This window comes from Ranitomeya imitator, chromosome 3 (assembly GCF_032444005.1).
Source record: "Ranitomeya imitator isolate aRanImi1 chromosome 3, aRanImi1.pri, whole genome shotgun sequence".
Taxonomy (NCBI): domain Eukaryota; kingdom Metazoa; phylum Chordata; class Amphibia; order Anura; family Dendrobatidae; genus Ranitomeya; species Ranitomeya imitator.
In genome coordinates this window covers 231,190,139-231,207,937 of record NC_091284.1, presented here as the reverse complement: position 1 = coordinate 231,207,937, position 17,799 = coordinate 231,190,139, and the positions used below count along the sequence as shown (strand labels likewise).

At 45.6% G+C, this 17,799-nt stretch overlaps 1 protein-coding gene across 1 annotated transcript in view; it reads right to left on the bottom strand.

The window, feature by feature from the left end:
• Nucleotides 1–2,807: 2,807 nt before the first annotated feature.
• Nucleotides 2,808–17,799, bottom strand: part of IKBKE (inhibitor of nuclear factor kappa B kinase subunit epsilon) — an 84,482-nt gene continuing 69,490 nt past the window's right edge. The window contains exons 18-21 of the mRNA XM_069756262.1: nt 15,045–15,141; nt 14,667–14,773; nt 11,616–11,687; nt 2,808–3,400 (exon numbers count right to left, since the gene is read on the bottom strand). Of these exons, the coding sequence (XP_069612363.1) occupies nt 3,385–3,400; nt 11,616–11,687; nt 14,667–14,773; nt 15,045–15,141 (292 nt within the window). The 3' untranslated portion in view covers nt 2,808–3,384. The remainder of the gene's footprint in view (nt 3,401–11,615; nt 11,688–14,666; nt 14,774–15,044; nt 15,142–17,799) is intronic.

Genomic DNA, 17,799 nt, shown 5'->3' with positions numbered 1-17,799 from the left:
CCGCATGGTTTGCGGCCCTCGAGGAATGCAGTTTGACACCCCTGTTCTAAGGGATCTCTGGGGTGCAAAAGCCCCACAAATTTTGTCCTGATCCTCATAAAATAAGGTTGACAATGTAAACTACCTTTACTTCCTCTTTTAAGATTCCATTTACTATAAACAATTCCTATCTTGTCCTTGTTAAAGAGGACCAGTCACTTGCTAAAAAAAAAAGTTGCAGATCTAAAATATCCCTGAGCATCCCTGATTCTGCCACTCTTTTACATTTTTGTGCTGCATCATTCTATTGCAGAGATGTTCACATTTGTTGCTCTTGGACCTCACTATGTGAAATCTCGGTTTGCAGACCAACTGGACATTTCTTCAGAGTCTTGTCTGGGGGTGCGTACTTATACCCCTCCCTCCCAGATTCTGTCAATCACAGCTCACTCAGTCAAATCAAATCTCCCTTCCAGCTGTGATTGCCAGCACCTGAGAGGGGTAAAAACACATGCTGTCATTGAAGACTGAAGAAAACATCTAGTTGGCTTGCAAGGCAGAGATTTCAAATACTGCGCTCCAGAAAAAACATATGTGAATGTCTCTGCAATGAAGCGGCACAGCACAAAACGGAAAAGCGCTGCAGAATCAGGGGAGCTCTATAATTTTTTACAGGGTATTTAACTCCATTTTATTAGCAAGTTACAGCTTCTCATTAAGTAGAGTTTTAACGTAAATATCATATTTTTCAGATTATATAACGTACAACATGCAAGATTCACTTAAGTTAAGACAAAAAACAACATGGGGAAACAATTCAAACTTTCTTCTAGAGCAGAGGTAGTGGAGCGGTGACATATATCTTTGGTAATATATGGAAGGGTTTCTTTGGTGTTGAGGAGTGCATGTATTGACATTTTAACATCACCGTCATTAGTGGTCAAGGTGGAGATGGAGTTATAGTTTGATTTCCCATTTGTCTAGCATAAGGACTTTTCCTTGGTTACTTAGCATGCAAGGGAGATTACACCTGTACAACTGTTGTGCAATATTATAAAAAAAAAACACTATCTAAATGCCGGAAAGGCAAAAGGCAATTCAGGCATCTAAATGTGAAAGGATTCCTTATAGTTAGAGCCGTCAGACTGTGGAATGACCTACCAAAAGAGGTGGTAATGGCTATATATATATATATATATATATTCACACAGTACTGACCAAAAGTTTGGAAACACCTTCTCATTTAAAGATTTTTTCTGTGTTTTCATGACTATGAAAATTGTACATTCACACTGAAGGCATCAAAACTATGAATTAACACATATGGAGTTATATACTTAACAAAAAAGTGTGAAACTGAAATTATGTCTTATATTCTAGGTTCTTCAAAGTATCCACCTTTTGCTTTGATGACGGCTTTGCACACTCTTGGCATTCTCTTGATGAGCTGGTAGTCACTGGGAATGGTTTTCACTTCACAGGTGTGCCCTAACAGGTTTAATAAGTGGGATTTCTGGCCTTATAAATGGTGTTGGGACCATCAGTTGTGTTGTGCAGAAGTCTGGTGGATACACAGCTGATAGTCCTACTGAATAGACTGTTAGAATTTGTATTATGGCAAGAAAAAAGCAGCTAAGTAAAGAAAAACAAATGGCCATCATTACTTAAATAAATGAAGGTCAGTCAGTCTGAAAAATTGGCAAAACTTTGAAAGTGTCCCCAAGTGCAGTGGCAAAAACCATCAAGCGCTACAAAGAAACTGGTTCACACGAGGACCGCTCCAGGAAAGGAAGACCAAGAGTCACCTCTGCTTCTGAGGATAAGTTTATCCGAGTCACCAGCCTCAGAAATTGCAGGTTAATAGCAGCTCAGATTAGAGACCAGGTCAATGCCACACAGAGTTCTAGCAGCAGACAATCTCTACAACACCTGTTAAGAGGAGACTTTGTGCAGCAGGCCTTCATGGTAAAATAGCTGCTAGGAAACCACTGCTAAGGACAGGCAACAAGCAGAAGAGACTTGTTTGAACTAAAGAACACAAGGAATGGATATTAAACCAGTGGAAATCTGTGCTTTGGTTTGATGAGTACAAATTTGAGATCTTTGGTTCCAACCACCGTGTCTTTGTGCGACGCAGAAACTGTGAACGGATGGACTCTACATGCCTGGTTCCCACCGTGAAGCATAGAGGAGGAGGTGTGATGGTGTGGGGTTACTTTGCTGGTGATACTGTTGGGGATTTATTCAAAATTGAAGGCCTGCTGAACCAGCATGGCTACCACAGCATCTTGCAGCGCATGCTATTCCATCCGGTTTGCGTTTAGTTGGACCATCATTTATTTTTCAATAGGACAATGACCCCAAACACACCTCCAGGCTGTGTAAGGGCTGTTTGACCAAGACGGAGAGTGATGGGGTGCTACGCCAGATGACCTGGCCTCCACAGTTACCAGACCTGAACCCAATCGAGATGGCTTGGGGTGAGCTGGACCGCAGAGTGAAGGCAAAAGGGCCAACAAGTGCTAAGCATCTCTGGGAACTCCTTCAAGATTGTTGGAAGACCATTTCCGGTGACTACATCTTCAAGCTCATCAAGAGAATGCCAAGAGCGTGCAAAGCAGTCATCAAAGCAAAAGGTGGCTACTTTGAAGAACCTTGAATATAAGACATAATTTCAGTTGTTTCACACTTTTTTGTTATATAATTCCACATGTGTTAATTCAAAGTTTTGATGCCTTCAGTGTGAATGTACAATTTTCATAGTCATGAAAATACAGAAAAATCTTTGAATGAGAAGGTGTGTCCAAACTTTTGGTCTGTACTATATATATATATATATATATATATATATATATATATATACATAAAGGGCTAGTTGCTTTATTCATAACAAATGCCATTGTGAGTTATACATAATCTACTAAAAGAGGATGTATTTTCAACCTATGTAAGTGTGGCCGCTGTGGTAAGTGTGGCCCTTTTTACTATTGGAGTTTATGCAAAAAAAAATGCACAATTATGTTATTAGGTGGGCAAACAGCAAAAATAAAAAACACAGAGAATAAGTATTATGATTAAGAAATAAAACCAAAATAAAATATGTAAACAGCTTTCCCAAAACCATATCCCCTAAAGACTGAGCTCAATCCAAGAAATGGGGTTAATCTCAATAGAAACGGCACAGAGTGCAGAAATGTCATCTCCTAGGATAAGTCTGAGCATTCCTCAGTGTTAGCCGGCTGAAGATCTCCTCCTTTATGTTCAAGTTAATGAGGAAAATGGAATGAAAACATGGTGACATTATTTGATTCAGCTTTGGTTAAATATGTTCTAACAAATTTCCAAAGTTGGTGGGTCACAGTGAAGGCAAACACAGCCATTGTCCCATGCTCCAGCCCTTGCAGATCAGGATACATTCATCCTGAGAAAGGTAAGAATAGACAAAATGTAATTTTTATAGTAAGAATACATATTTAAAATTGCAAACATTACTCTAACGAGACATTTTATATCTAAGACAGTCTCCAAGTCACACTTCTACCCTGTATGATGGCAAGTGCAGGGCTCATGGGTCGGCAGGTTCTCTATTTGGTGAGTCTAGTGTTCCCTTTATCATCCACCACCCCTTATAGCCTTCACATAACACAATGTAGCGAGTTGTTCCTTTAACACTACTGAAATTAAATAAAGCTGATCTCATTACAAATTCTAAAATGGTAACTGAAGATACCTCCATCCAACAAGGGTTCATTCTCATAGTTTACATTGGCCTATGTAATACGACCTAGAATAATTTAGGAATATAGAAAATTTTTTATATGCGTTGTAATGAAAAAGAGAACTTTTAATTTCTAACCATAAATTACATTGTCTTAGGCTGGTTTCACACTTGCGTTTTAAAACGCAGCGTTTTTAACGCAAACGCATTTGATGCAAAAACGCGTTTAAATGCATGCGTTTTTGCGTTTAAACGCGTTTAGACGCGTTTTTCCCTGCATTTGCGTTTTTGAAACGCATAATGAGAAGTGTGTGACAGCTGCCAATCATCAAAATTAACTAGAAAACCCACTATAAACATAAATACTTAGGGTTAGGGATAGGATCCCTAGTAACCCTAGGGATACTAACCCTAACCCTAACACAAACTCTAACCCTAACACAAACTCTAACCCTAACCCAAACTGTAAAACAAACTCTAACCCAAACTCTAACCCAAACTCTAACCCAAACTCTAACACAAACTCTAACACAAACTCTAGCACAAACCCTAACACAAACCCTAACCCTAGGGATCCTAACCCTAACCCTAACACAAACTCTAACCCTAACACAAACCCTAACCCTAACACAAACCCTAACCCTAGGGATCCTAACCCTAACACAAACCCTAACCCTAACCTTAGGGATCCTAACCCTAACACAAACCCTAACCCTAACCCTAGGGATCCTAACCCTAACACAAACCCTAACCCTAACACAAACTCTAACCCAAACTCTAACCCAAACTCTAACCCAAACTCTAACACAAACTCTAACACAAACTCTAACACAAACTCTAACACAAACTCTAGCACAAACCCTAACACAAACCCTAACCCTAGGGATCCTAACCCTAACACAAACTCTAACCCTAACACAAACCCTAACACAAACCCTAACCCTAGGGATCCTAACCCTAACACAAACCCTAACCCTAACCCTAGGGATCCTAACCCTAACACAAACCCTAACCCTAACCCTAGGGATCCTAACCCTAACACAAACCCTAACCCTAACACAAACTCTAACCCAAACTCTAACCCAAACTCTAACCCAAACTCTAACACAAACTCTAACACAAACTCTAACCCTAACACAAACCCTAACCCTAGGGATCCTAACCCTAACACAAACTCTAACCCTAACACAAACCCTAACCCTAACCCTAGGGACCCTAACCCTAACACAAACCCTAACCCTAACACAAACCCTAACCCTAACACAAACCCTAACCCTAACCCTAGGGATCCTAACCCTAACACAAACCCTAACCCTAACACAAACCCTAACCCTAGGGATCCTAACCCTAACACTAACCCTAACACAAACCCTAACCCTAACACAAACCCTAACCCTAACCCTAGGGATCCTAACCCTAACACAAACTCTAACCCTAACACAAACCCTAACACAAACCCTAACCCTAGGGATCCTAACCCTAACACAAACCCTAACCCTAACACAAACCCTAACCCTAGGGATCCTAACCCTAACACAAACCCTAACCCAAACCTTAACCCTAACCCTAACCCTAGGGATCCTAACCCTAACCCTAACACAAACCCTAACCTAACACAAACCCTAACCCTAGGGATCCTAACCCTAACCCTAACACAAACTCTAACCCTAACCCTAACACAATACCTAACCCTAACACAAACCCTAATCCTAACCCTAGGGATCCTAACCCTAACACAAACCCTAACCCTAACACAAACCCTAACACAAACCCTAACTCTAACCGTAACCCTAACCCTAAGGGATCCTAACCCTAAGGGTTAGGGTTAGGATCCCTAGGGTTAGGGTTAGGGCTAGGGTTAGGGTTACAGTTTGGGTTAGGGTTTGTGTTAAAGTTTGTGTGAGAGTTTGTGTTACAGTTTGTGTTACAGTCAGTGGCGTAGGAAGGGGGGTGCGAGGGGGGCGGTCCGCCCCGGGCGGCACAATGCGGGGGGCGGCCGGCGCTGCAGGAGAAGAAGAAAAAAAAAAAAAAGACACCCCTTTAAATCTTCGGGCGGCGCCGTCCGCCGCCACGACCAGGGCCAGCTCCCCCCACCCCCGGGCCCCGCCCCGCCTCTAATACTCACCTCTCCTGGTTCCTGCGGCTTCAGCATCCTCTGACTCTGCGACGTCTCAGAGCAGAGGGCGCGATGACGTCACTACTGTGCGCGCCGCTCTGCCTCTCTGTCCTGAGCGTCGCAGAGCCGGAGAGACGCTGACTGGCTGCACCGGACCTGCGCTAGGAACGGGAGAGGTGAGGATTTTACTTTTTTTTTTTTTTCTTTATGTCTGACTGTCTGGGGGCAATGCTGGACACACTGGGGCAATACTGGAGACCATGGGGCAGATTGCTGGACACACTGGGGCAATACTGGAGACCATGGGGCAGAATGCTGGACACACTGGGGCAATACAGGAGACCATGGGGCAGAATGCTGGACTCACTGGGGCAATACAGGAGACCATGGGGCAGATTGCTGGACACACTGGGGCAATACAGGAGACTATGGGGCAGATTGCTGGACACTGGGGCAATACTGGAGACCATGGGGCAGAATGCTGGACACACTGGGGCAATACAGGAGACCATGTGGCAGAATGCTGGACACATTGGGGCAATACAGGAGACCATGGGGCAGATTGCTGGACACACTGGGGCAATACAGGAGACTATGGGGCAGATTGCTGGACACACTGGGGCAATACTGGAGACCATGGGGCAGAATGCTGGACACACTGGGGCAATACTGGAGACCATGGGGCAGAATGCTGGACACACTGGGGCAATACAGGAGTGTATGGGGCAGATTGCTGGACACACTGAATACTGGAGACCATGGGGCAGATTTCAGGACACATTGAGGCAATGCTGGAGACCCTGGGGCAGACTTCTGGACATACTGGGGCAATACTGGAGACCATGGGGCAGATTGCTGGACACACTGGGGAAATACTGGAGACCATGGGGCAGACTGCTGGACACACTGGGGCAATACTGGAGACCATGGGGCAGAATGCTGGACACACTGGGGCAATACAGGAGACTATGGGGCAGATTGCTGGACACACTGAATACTGGAGACCATGGGGCAGATTTCAGGACACATTGAGGCAATGCTGGAGACCCTGGGGCAGACTTCTGGACATACTGGGGCAATACTGGAGACTATGGGGCAGATTGCTGGACACACCGGGGCAATACTGGAGACCATGGGGCAGATTGCTGGACACACCGGGGCAATACTGGAGACCATGGGGCAGAATGCTGGACACACTGGGGCAATACAGGAGACCATGGGGCAGATTGCTGGACACACCGGGGCAATACTGGAGACCATGGGGCAGAATGCTGGACACACTGGGGCAATACTGGAGACCATGGGGCAGATTGCTGGACACACTGGGGCAATACTGGAGACCCTGGGGCAGATTTCTGGACACATTGAGGCAATGCTGGAGACCCTGGGGCAGACTTCTGGACACACTGGGGCAATGCTGGACACTGGGGCAGATTGCTGGACACACTGGGGGTAATATGCTGGACACACTGGGGCAATGCTGGACACTGGAGGTAATATGCTGGACACACTGGGGCAGACTGCTGGACACACTGGGGAAAGGCTGGACACTGGGGCAGATTGCTGGACACACTGGGGGCAGTGCTGGACATACTGGGGCAGATTGCTGGACACACTGGGGGTAATATGCTGGACACACTGGGGCAATGCTGGACACTGGGGGTAATATGCTGGACACACTGGGGCAGACTGCTGGACACACTGGGGAAAGGCTGGACACTGGGGCAGATTGCTGGACACACTGGGGGCAGTGCTGGACATACTGGGGCAGATTGCTGGACACACTGGGGGTAATATGCTGGACACACTGGGGCAGATTGCTGGACAACATGGGGGTAATATGCTGGACACACTGGGGCAGATTGCTGGACAACATGGGGGTAATATGCTGGACACACTGGGGGCAGGACTTGAGGCATGGGCAGAATGTAGATACGGGGCATGATTGGAGACACGGGGCAGGATTGGATCATGGGGCAGGACGGATACGATGGAGGCTGGTGGGGCAGGATGGGGAGATCATATGGGGTAGAATGGATACTCATGAGGGCAGGATGCGAGAACATATGGCTGGAGCCAGGAATGAGATAAACGGGGCCAGGGTGGGGAATAGTGTTATCATAGGGGATAATTAAGGGATATTATTACTGCAGTGATGTATTTATTTTATTTTTTGAGTATACTGTTTTAAATGGGGGGGCGGTCCTGTTACTGTGCAGAGTGACACTATATCGCCTTTTTATCTTCATGTGGTGTAATGTAGAAGTTGTGAAAAATTAAGTAATGTGTTCTGCAAGCGGAGCTCGAGATAACTGTGTTATTTCCTGCAGAAACGAGTCCTGGCTGGAAGGAATGATGGCGGTCTGTGCTGGATGAAAGATGAAGGACTTCACCTAGAGACGTCACTGGTGAGTCAGTGTTACCTATACACTGACACTATACACTGTATACTATATAGAGGTCCTGTGTATAATGTCACCAGTGATCTCTGTATTACCTCTACACAGACACTGCATACTAAGTACAGATCTCCTGTGAATACTGGCACTTATGGTGATAGTATTGTGTTTTTTTTTTTATTACTGATCAGTATTGTAGTATTCAGTCACTATGTGGTGGTAATATGTGGTCTAGAAATGGTGTTGTGGTATTTGTCCCTTGTATGTAGTATTATTCGGTCACTATGTGGCCTGGTCATGGTGTGGTGGTATTAAGTCACAGGTGTGGCATGTGGGGGTGACACCATTAGGCCCAGTTTAAGTTCTACAAAACAGGAAAACCATTTTTGGTAACCTTTGTGTGTATTGAGCGGGGGGGGGGGGGGGGCGCGCCAAACTCAGGAACAGCCCCGGGCGGCAAAAGCTCTAGCTACGCCTCTGGTTACAGTTTGTGTTAGAGTTTGTGTTAGAGTTTGTGTTTTAGGGTTAGGGTTATGGTTTGGGTTAGGGTTAGGATCCCTAGGGTTAGGGCTAGGGTTAGGGCTAGGGTTAGGATCCCTAGGGTTAGGGCTAGGGTTAGGGCTAAGGTTAGGGTTTGTGTTAGGGTTAGGGTTAGGATCCCTAGGGTTAGGGCTAGGGTTAGGGCTTGTGTTAGGGTTAGGATCCCTAGGGTTTGTGTTAGGGTTAGGATCCCTAGGGTTAGGGTTAGGGTTTGTGTTAGGATCCCTAGGGTTAAGGTTAGAGTTTGTGTTAGAGTTTGTGTTAGAGTTTGTGTTAGAGTTTGTGTTAGAGTTTGTGTTAGAGTGTGTGTTAGAGTGTGTGTTAGAGTGTGTGTTAGAGTTTGTGTTACAGTTTGTGTTACAGTTTGTGTTACAGTTTGTGTTTTAGGGTTAGGGTTTGTGTTAGGGTTAGGGTTAGGATCCCTAGGGTTAGGGCTAGGGTTAGGGCTAGGGTTAGGATCCCTAGGGTTAGAGTTAGAGTTTGTGTTACAGTTTGTGTTACAGTTTGGGTTAGAGTGTGTTTTAGGGTTAGGGTTAGGGTTGGGGGATGGCTTATAAGTGTGTATTCTTGTGTTTTTCTATAAAAACGCATGCGTTTACATAGACATCAATAGGTTTTTTTACCGCGAAAAAAACGCATGCGTTTTTTTCGCGGCAAAAAAACGCCGCTAAACGCCGCTAAAATTACTACATGTTGCATTTCTGCAACAAAACGCATGCAGAGAAAAACGCATGCGTTGCAAAAACGCGTCAAAACGCATGCAAAAAAACGTATGCGTTTTTAATGTTAAGTATAGGGAAAAAAACGCATGCTTTTTTTGCGTTTTTTACCGCAAAAACGCAAAAAAAAAAACGCAAATGTGAAACCACCCTTAGAGATTGGTAAAAATTGAAGGCCCGATTCATTAATACAGGCATTTCAAACGTCAGTCTTGATGGGCCTTGAGGCATAAAATGCACTGCATTTATTCAGAGGCACATGCCACTTAATAAATTTGGTGCATCTTATCAGTTGTTTGTGCCTCCATGCACCTTGCCAGAAATGTTACACCAGTCCAGTAACATCTCTGCATAAGTTTTTTGTTAAATTTAGGTTGCAGGCTTTGCCACACCCAAACCCGACCCAGCTCTGCCACACCCAGTCCCGGCCCAGCTCTGCCACATCCAGTCCCGCCCCAGCTATGCCACACCCAGTCCCGCCCCAGCTCTGCCACACCCAGTTCTGACCCAGCTCTGCCACACCCAGCCCCGGCCCAGCTCTGCCACACCCAGCCCCGGCCCAGCTGTGCCACAGCCAGCCCCGACCCAGCTCTGCCACACCCAGTCTGCCCAGCTCTGCCACACCCAGTCCCAGCCCAGCTCTGCCACACCCAGTCCCGCCTCAGCTCTGCCACAGCCAGCCCAGCTCTGCCACACCCAGTCCCGGCCCAGCTCTGACACACTCAGCCCAGCTCTGCCACAGCCAGGAGCGGCCCAGCTCTGCCACAGCCAGCCCTGGCCCAGCTCTTCCACAGCCAGCCCCGGCCCAGCTCTGCCACACCCAGCCCCGACTCAGCTCTGCCACACCCAGTCCCGGCCCAGCTCTGCCACAGCCAGCCCAGCTCTGCCACACCCAGCCCCGGCCCAGCTCTGCCACACCAAGCCAACCTCTGCCACACCCAGTCCTGGCCCAGTTCTGCCACACCCAGCCCAGTTCTGCCACACCCAGTCCCGGCCCAGCTCTGCCACAGCCAGCCCAGCTCTGCCACACCCAGTCCTTGCCCAGCTCTGCCTCACCCGCCCAGCTTTGCCACAGCCAGGACCGGCTTAGCTCTTGCACAGCCAGCCGGCCCAGCTCTGCCACACCCAACCCCGAACCAGCTCTGCCACACCCAGTCCCGGCCCAGCTCTGCCACAACCAGCCCCGGCCCAGCTCTGCCACACCCAGTCCCGGACCAGCCCTGCCACACCCAGTTCGGGCCCAGTTCTGCCACACCCAGTCCCGCCCCAGCTCTGCCACACCCAGTCCCGGCCCAGCTATGTCACACCCAGTCCCGGCCCAGCTCTGCCACACCCAGTCCCGCCCCAGCTATGTCACACCCAGTCCCGCCCCAGCTATGTCACACCCAGTCCCGGCCCAGCTATGCCACACCCAGTCCCAGCCCAGCACTGTCCACTGGCATGAAAATGCCAAAGGTCATACATTTTGTGTTCAGCAAAAATTTAGCAACAATTTTAGTTTTTCACATTTTATGGAGTGTAGAATATATCCTGTGTGCATGCACACTGACACTGCCTGAACCTGGAACACACAGACACTGTTAGTAGCAGCATGCACTCCTCCCTGCGGACACCATTTGCTACATTTCCAGGTATCTTACTGTAGCGAGTGGAATCTGCAAAGAGAATCCAGGGTGGCGAATACGCCTGCTCACACTAGCAATGAGACTGTGTGCGGCCAGGCTCAGGCAGCGTCAGTGCGCATGTGAACAAACGAGGCAGAGTTCAGACAGTGTTCGCTCTCGGAAGCGAGTGCTGTCAATTAGAAGCAGGGAAAATTTCTCAACAAACGAAATGAGGTGGTATAACTGGGTACCTAATTCTTGCCCACCCCAATGGTGCACTGAAGCCCCCTTATTTGTATGTGAATTCAAAGATCTTTTTTGTCAGGCGGTTTACCGGTAACAGGTACACCGCTGGTATGATTTTTAAAGGAGTTAACTCCCCTGTATCACCGCATAGATCATTTCATAACAAAATTAGGGGTGAGAGACTCTTTAAGTGACTGTATTAATTTCATATTCTAGAAGAAAAAAATTCTATAAATTGGAATTGATAGCACCGTTAGTATCACAAAATCAGGTGGAACTAAAACACAGGGTTACCTTTCTATAATAGTGTTGTTTTTTTCTAGCTCACAAGAGACAGTCTTCATCTGGTCTCGTAGTTTAAGCATTCTTGGAAAATAGACACAATTTTCATAAGTTAGGATCATCATTGGAAGAAATACACGGCTGCATATTAAAAAAACATACTAAGACTGTGACCAAACTTGGGTGGTTACTTTCTGTGCTCAGTCCTGGGGAATAGATCTTCAAAAAATAATAGCAAGAAATCTATTTCAGAGCAAGAAATGTAATCTAACTCTGAAACTTCTAGTAAAAATAAGTCAAATAAGTATTCTCCATTACTGTCTGTGGAACTGAGGTGGGTATTAGACTGATTTCATACTTTTCATTCCATCCGGTGATCATTTTTTCTTTCCTATATCTTCAAGCTCCCATTTTGATACATGGCTCCAAAGTTTATAGCAGATTTAAACATTTTAAAGATAACATTTTGGATGCCCGCAGTCTCCAATAGGGCAAGCCAAAACCCACTGCACACAGTTAAAGGGAATTTTTCACCAGGTTTTTCCTACCCTATCTGAGAGCAGCATAATGTAGGGGCATAGACCCTGATTCCAGTAATGCGTCACTTTCTTTACTGAGTTCTTCAGTTTTGATAAAATCGCAGTTTTATCTGCTGCAGATCTAGCAGTTCTCTAAATGCTGAGCTCTGTATAACCCCGCCCACACCACTGATTGAAAGATCTCTGCACAGTGTACACAGAAAGCTGCCAATCAGTGGTGAGGGCGGAGTTATACAGAGCTCATGACTATGGAGGACTACATGACAGCAGGTTTTCTAATCCTGTAATGATAATCTCTTGCTGATGTAGGAAGACGGACCACGCTGGTAATACCTCTCTTGTGTTAGTTCCGGAACTATGGGGGCTGTCACCATTGTTGCCGGGGGCAAAGCTTTCTGACCCGGACAGACATTTGCACCCGACTGTAGGGGGCGTGTCTGGGATAAAAGGGACTGCACGGGAAAGCGAGTCAGTCGGCGGCAAGACAGAGCGCGCAGCAGGAGAAGGTTCACTCACTCTCCGTGGAGCTACGCAATAGGCCAGACCTGCGCTGCAGCACTTCTGTCCTTGAACAGACTGACTGTGAGAAACGTATATCTGTGTGCCCACTTACCCCAGTCTCGGGGAATCCTTCCCGCACCGTTCCGCCTTCTGCCACGGGCTCGCGGCCTGAGTCAGACCCACTGAGTCATCCAGAGCCGGGTAGAGTCATCCCCGCCTATGCCTTTGAACTGAGTCCCAGTCTGGCGGTACCACAGACAACTTCCCAGCACGGCCATCATCCCGGTATTCCAGGGCCTTGCCTCGGAGAGCCAGGATACGCCACGCCCGTCATGAGGCAGTGCATCAACTTTCTTCAGGATCAGGCCAGAGACTTCGCGCGTCGCTTACGGGGCCACCGTGGGATTTCAAGCTTCGACAGGCCAGAACCCATCAGACTGATAAGTGTACCTGTTTCATAACTGTTTGTCGTTACCCTGATGTATTATTTAGTTTAACTCTCCTCTTAACCCTTGCTCTCCCTGCGTGAAGTAACCCCTGTAATAAACCCTTTAACTCTTGCTCTGCCTCCTGCTCGTCACTGCATCCCGCGTCACTGCTATTCTCACAATGATAAAATAGTAAGCAGCCCAGTAACTGACCCTGGAATAAGGGTCTCTGTCTCATGCTGCTCTCAGGCGAGGTAGCAAAAACCTGGTGACAGATTCCCTACACTAAACGCACTATGAAATAGTCAGTAATCCTATTCTTGCCCCAGTTAAGGCAGTCGGTATTGCATTATTTTCCTCTATGCAATTAAACTCTGCATCAGATGACTTTGAATTTAGGTCAACAGAATGGACCAAACCTAAAACTGTCATGATGTTAACATGTAGACATAGATATTCATGAATTCAATGTACTGTTTTTTTTTTATTATATACTAGTAACGCTTGAAGGTTTTTACCAGTAGATAGTGCATATTATCAGATCTTGCCCCTACAATAATGATAGACTCAAAATATGAACTGTCCTATTATAATAAACAAAATCTCATACCATTTTGCCCAATGTGAACTTACAAAATTAGCCCAAATAATAAAAGCCCAGCTTTGAAGTAATATTAATATTACACAAACCAATTTGAGTTAAAAGAAAAAGTATTTTTAAGTTAAACAAGCACTTACATCAAAGTTTTTATCCTCCTACTGTATTGCAATCATATTATATAGCACTTTGTATGTACAATTGCTTATTTTACCTTTATACCAAGTTAATTCTTCTCTTTTTACTGCTCTGTGTGGAAACAGTTAGGGTATGTGCACACGTCAGGATTTCTTGCAGAAATTTTCCTGACAAAAATCGGACATTTCTGCCAGAAATCCGCTTGCGTTTTTTTCGTGTTTTTTGACGCGTTTTTGACGCGTTTTTGTGCGTTTTCTTCCCAAATGCATAGAATTGCGGGAAAAACGCAGAAAATCCGCAAAAATAATGAACATGCTCATTTTTTTTACCGCGATGCGTTTTTTTCGTGGAAAAAAACGCATCCATGTGCACAAAACATGCAGAATGCATTCTAAATGATAGAATGCATAATGTATGCGTTTTTAATGAGTTTTTATAGCGTTTTTAGCACGAAAAAATGCACAAAAAAAACCGCGAAAAAACCTGAACGTGTGCACATGGCCTATGTCTCTTGTCCCTGCATGAATCATTCCCCTCTTCAACTCCTGACCCAGCTGATCTACCCTGCTTCTCCTGCCAGGGATTTTTGCAGTGATGACTCATGCAGGAAAAAGAGACTTCATGATTGTACATAGAGCTTAGGAAGGGTTCAGCTTGTCAGTTTTTAATCACATGATGTCATAGATCTAATGGAAAAGAGAAGAATTAGCTGGGTAGAAAGGCAAAATGAGCAATTGTAAGTACACAGTGTTATTTAATATGATGATTGCAATATATTAAGAGGATAAAGAACTTTGATGGAAGGAGTGCTTTTATAACCCCCCAGAGCTCACCAGGCCACACCTTTGGACTAACTCACCTAAGTGTTAGCTCCTGTTGCGCCGGACCACTGTATGAGAGGACAGGGCTATGATTTGGTTGTAATAAACAGGTCTGCTGCAGTCTTTGGGCTAATCTGTCTACAATCTGCAAAAATAAGAAAAAATATTACTTTTGTAACTTTAGCACCGTTAAAAAGACCAAACTACACAAACTAGTTGTCTACTTGTGCTAGTTACAAATGAACTGACTCTACAGAATAACAGAGAATGGACTGAATACCCACTATGTTCAAGCTTTACCTCAATTTAATCATGCCAAACCTCATATGTATGGTTTTGTACGATCAGCTTCAGTTACGTAGGACAGATAACAAAATAACCCAATCAGGTAAAGTTAAAAACTATAGTTACTGTACATTGTTAACAGACTCCTCGTAGATCTGGAGGTCTTGAACACAGGCTGCCAAATATCCATTCACGAGTCCTAAGTGGTTCTGAATTTCATTGATTGTCCTAGGATAAAACAATTATAACTTTCATTTTCATTATTATTTTTAATAAAGAGATTTCTTTATCAGTTTCCCACAGTCAAGAAGGCTATAAACCGCACATGTAGTTGATCACAAGTAGGGAAAAATCTCCATGAGAAAGAAGCCGATGTCCCTGATCTTAGAAGAGACTCAAAAGTCAGTATGAATAAATTTGAGGATTAACAACTCCTCTCTCATGCCATAGTGATAACACTTTGTGGATGTTTTTCCCAGCAATATGCGCTCCTGAAGGATGATGATGGAACTCGATATTCTGATTCAAGGATGATTTTTATTTCAAACTAAAATACAACCGGTTTCGACTTCTTAGAGTCTTCCTCAGGTATAATGTCATGGATTCACACTTCAGCTTCCCGCACTGACTGAGCGCCGGCCGTAAAGCACAGCGGTGACGACACCGCTGTGCTCTGCTTTACGGCGGCCCTCACAGTCAGTGCGGGAAGCTGAAGGCGAGGGACGTGACCAGACACCGGAATGTAAGTACGTAGTATTTGTTTTTTTTTACATTTACAATGGTAACCAGGGTAAACATCGGGTTACTAAGCGCGGCCCTGCGCTTAGTAACCCGATGTTTACCCTGGTTACCAGTGAAGACATCGCTGAATCGGCGTCACACACGCCGATTCAGCGATGTCAGCGGGTGATCCAGCGACGAAATAAAGTCCTGGACTTTCCCCAGCGACCAACGATCTGCCAGCAGGGGCCTGATCGTTGGTCGCTGTCACACATAACGATTTTGTTAACGATATCGTTGCTACGTCACAAAAAGCAACGATATCGTTAACGATATCGTTATGTGTGACAGTACCTTTAGTCTGCAAATGGTCTGAGCTCTGCCAGCTAATGAAGCAATGCGAACAATGGCTGCAGTATTTTTCTAAGCTTAGAAGTCTGGCAGATGTGATACAAAACAGTGCATGTTGGCTCACCGGGTGGTATATTTGAAGATAAATGTAATTGTACTCACTCCTGAATAATCTTTGTACTTGTTGTTCATAGATTTATTTCTTTATAGTTAATCTTGTTAACTAGCCACAAGATGTCGCAGTTGTTTGAACATGGTTAAGAGACTGTGATATATCTGTAAGATGTGAAAGGGAGGGTTTTATAAAAGTGAAAGACAGGAAGAGGAAGCGCGCCCATCTTGGGCAGAGCCTGCAGGAATGAGGAGTGTATGAGGCTGTGCTGGAGAGAGATATGGTGACATCCCTTTGTGGCTGCACCCGATTGAGTAAAGAGCAGCGGCACATTGAAGCTGAACTGAAATGGTATCTGAACCTGTCCGGATGTGAGGGAATTCCTGCTGGAAAAGCAGTTAAAGAATAGAAGGGACCCGGTACCTGTGAAGTGAAAGGTACCGCATCCTGTGGAAGCATTATAGCACAACCCTCCTCGGTATTGCTCACCGACTGGAAGAACTCTGCATCTGCCTGCGTGACCTGATTGTGTCATTCAGAGTAGACCCGGTGGTAAGAAATGCTAAAAGCCCACTGCAATGTCGCAATAAGTAAACGTGCATGCAACACAACATATTTTGCCGCTAAGAGACACACAGCCGGAACAAAACCTTTAGTTATTTACCGTATATACTCATGTTTAAGCCAACCAGAGTATAAGCCGAGGCACCTAATTTTGCCACGAAAACCTGGGAAAACTTATTGACTCGAGTATAAGCCGGGTATGCATTGTCCCCTCATCCCTATCCTGGTCTGCATGGTTCCTCATCCCCATCCTTGTATGCATGACTCCTCATCTCCATTCTTGTATGCATGGCTTCTTATCCCCATCCTAGTACGCATGGCTTCTTATCCCCATCCTTGTATGCATGGCTTTTTATCCTCACTCTTGTTTGCATGTCTCCTTAACCCCATCCTTGTCTGCATGGTTCCTCATCCCTATTCTGGTATGCATGGTTCCTAATCCCTATCCTTGCATGCATGGCTCCTTATCACCATCCCTGTTTGCATGGCTCCTCATCCCTGTCCTGGTATGCATGGCCCCTCATCTCTGTCCTTGTATGCATGGTTCCTCATTCCTATCCTTGTATTCATGGCCTCCATCAGAAAAGCATAAAAAAACCAAAACATCCTACTTATCTTCCCTGCACGCAACATCTTGTTCCACTGCCAGCAGCTCCTACGGCCGATCGATCACGTGTTCCCGTTCATTAAGGGAATGAATATTCACCTCTCTCCATGCCTATGGTAGTGGAGAGAGGTGAATATTCATAACTCTTAAGTAGGGTGCACCCGTGATAGCCCGGAAGCTGCTGGAAGCCGGCGGCTGTGGCTGACACTGTGCGAACTAAAAGAAAAAAGAATATTCACTGCCAGTGCAGTGAATATTTATTTCCCTCTAGCAGTGACCACAGGAGTTAGTCACAGCAGCCGGCTCCTGCCTCCAGTGACCCGCTGCTCCGCTGCTCCCCCTCTACCGCTGTCTTCTGGAACAATGACTAGTGTATAAGCCAAGGGGGGCATTTTCAGCACAAAAAAAGTGCTGAAAAACTTGGCTTATACACTAATATATACAGTAGTTAGGTATATTGATTATATGGACCACGTTTTCCTACCGAAATTAATGGCCAGAAACCCTAGAATGATCACTACGTTTTTGTGCT